This window comes from Meleagris gallopavo, chromosome Z (assembly GCF_000146605.3).
Source record: "Meleagris gallopavo isolate NT-WF06-2002-E0010 breed Aviagen turkey brand Nicholas breeding stock chromosome Z, Turkey_5.1, whole genome shotgun sequence".
Lineage (NCBI taxonomy): Eukaryota > Metazoa > Chordata > Aves > Galliformes > Phasianidae > Meleagris > Meleagris gallopavo.
Genome location: NC_015041.2, coordinates 29,343,118 through 29,345,122, shown reverse-complemented (window position 1 = coordinate 29,345,122; position 2,005 = coordinate 29,343,118). Strand labels below are relative to the sequence as shown.

At 35.7% G+C, this 2,005-nt stretch overlaps 1 protein-coding gene across 1 annotated transcript in view; it reads right to left on the bottom strand.

Moving 5' to 3' along the window:
• The window catches only part of CCDC171 (coiled-coil domain containing 171), a 147,593-nt gene that overhangs the window by 108,282 nt on the left and 37,306 nt on the right, over positions 1–2,005 (bottom strand). The window contains 1 exon segment of the mRNA XM_031557307.1: positions 520–658. Within this exon segment, the coding sequence (XP_031413167.1) occupies positions 520–658 (139 nt within the window).

The following is a 2,005-nucleotide window of genomic DNA, read 5'->3' as shown; positions in this document are numbered from 1 at the left end:
ACAAAGATTCCAGAAAACAATTCGGTAAAATGCATCCGAATATCCTCTACATTGTGTTCAAACTAGTTATTTATTAGAGCCAAATGTTTGCAGTAAAAAACAATATGTTGTGTGAAATAAAAATGCTTACAATAGCAGCTAACAAGGACTGTAGACTGAAAAGGGCATGGTAGAAAGAAGTAACATTCTCTACAATGAATCATAATCCATTTCTAAAAATTGCTGCCTTCTCAAAAAATGTAAACACAAGTTACTCTTTGTCTTATAGGCACACTTTCAAAGTAGTTGTTTTCTGGAAAAAAAAAAAGAAAAGAAAAACCTCTTCAATTAAATACAGGGAATACACTTCCAAATTAGCTTCTGCAGTGTATTAGCTACACGTATTAACACTCATATTTTACCAGAAAAAGCAACAAGTAAGACTAGAGTAACACAATGATTGAAATCTTCCATAAATGCATTTTATGTACATAATATGTCGAAAAAACCCTCAGAAGCATCACTGGTGTTTTGTCTTACCACTGCAAGTTTATCTTGTAATTCTCTGTGAGTTTTTTCATTTTCCCGTAGTCTCTCCAACAGATCTTTAATTACCTCCTTCTTTTCCTCAATCTTCTCATTCATTTGCTTGTTTGTGGATATATACTCTCTTTCTAATCTGGAAAGTTTCAGCATTAAAACATTTATTCATTTATTAATCAAAAATACTTTTGACAGCTATACTATATACTTTCAAATATAACCAATAGATGTGACACATCTGATGTTCACACCCTGTAGGGCTTCTGAAGTTGCATATTATATTTTTCAATGGAAAAAAGTTCTGTTTTCCTTTCAAGAAGAGCTTTTTCACTAAGTGGTATGTTTTCCAGTTATTGATGCTTCTACTAGTCATAAATTTATTCAGTTATTTTAATATGCCCTTCAAATTATATGTAATAAACAGAATTCATTAAATTTTAATTAACACAGCAGCTCTCTTCAGAAATACCATGTCAAGTCTTACGTAATCAACCCTGTTCTCAAATAGAAAGCTTCCTCCTAATATTTCCATAGTTGACCATATTCTACTCACAATGGCACGCCTTTAGAGTTTTCCACCAGCAGACTCTCTCGGAATTTCAAGGAACCTACCAAAACTGTCTCTCATGGTATCCAGGAAACTAACGTATATAAAGAGACTGGTTGGCTAAGCAACTCATGAAAGTTGCAGGACCAAACAGTGCACAGGTCACAGAAGTGACAAGACAAATCCTAGGAGGAACTTAGAAAGATTGCCAGGCACATCTGTATTGTGTCAGAAAAGCCAAAACTCGCTTTGATTTGATGTTTGTAAAGGATGACCAGAACAAGAAGAGATTTTACCACCATACTGTGGTAGGGGAAAGAAATGTGGGGCCTGTTTTCTGTGCAGGTCAGGTAATTTATCAACACGCTCAATGCCTTCTTTGCCTCAGACTTCAGCAACAAGGTCTCCTAAGCCTCTGTGACTGCTAAATGCAAACAATAATTGAGTGAGCAATTACTTATGAAGACAGAACCCACAGAAACAGAAGAGATAGGCTCATCTATACTCAAAGGTAGACAGAGCTAGACAATCACAGAAAGGCTTCTTGCTATCTCTGAAATACTGAGATCAGAGAGGTCCCTGGCACACCTATAGTCAGAGAAAGACAAAAGAACAAACCATGGGACTACAGACCAGTTAGTCTTACTTATCTCAGGAAGATCAGGGAGCAATAACTCTTAGAACAAGCTTCTGGGCTCATGAAAGTGAGACAGATGACTGGGGAAAAAATCAGAGTATTTATTAAAATTAAATCATGTCTGAACAACACAGTTACCCGTAACAGAACAACGGGATCTGTGGACAAAAGGAAAGCAGTGAATAGCATTTAATTCAACTTCACCAAAGCTTTTGACACTGTCACACAGCTTTATTACAGGCAAATTAGAACTTCACTGTCTCGATACATAGACTAACATGTAGATTTAAAAAAAAAAA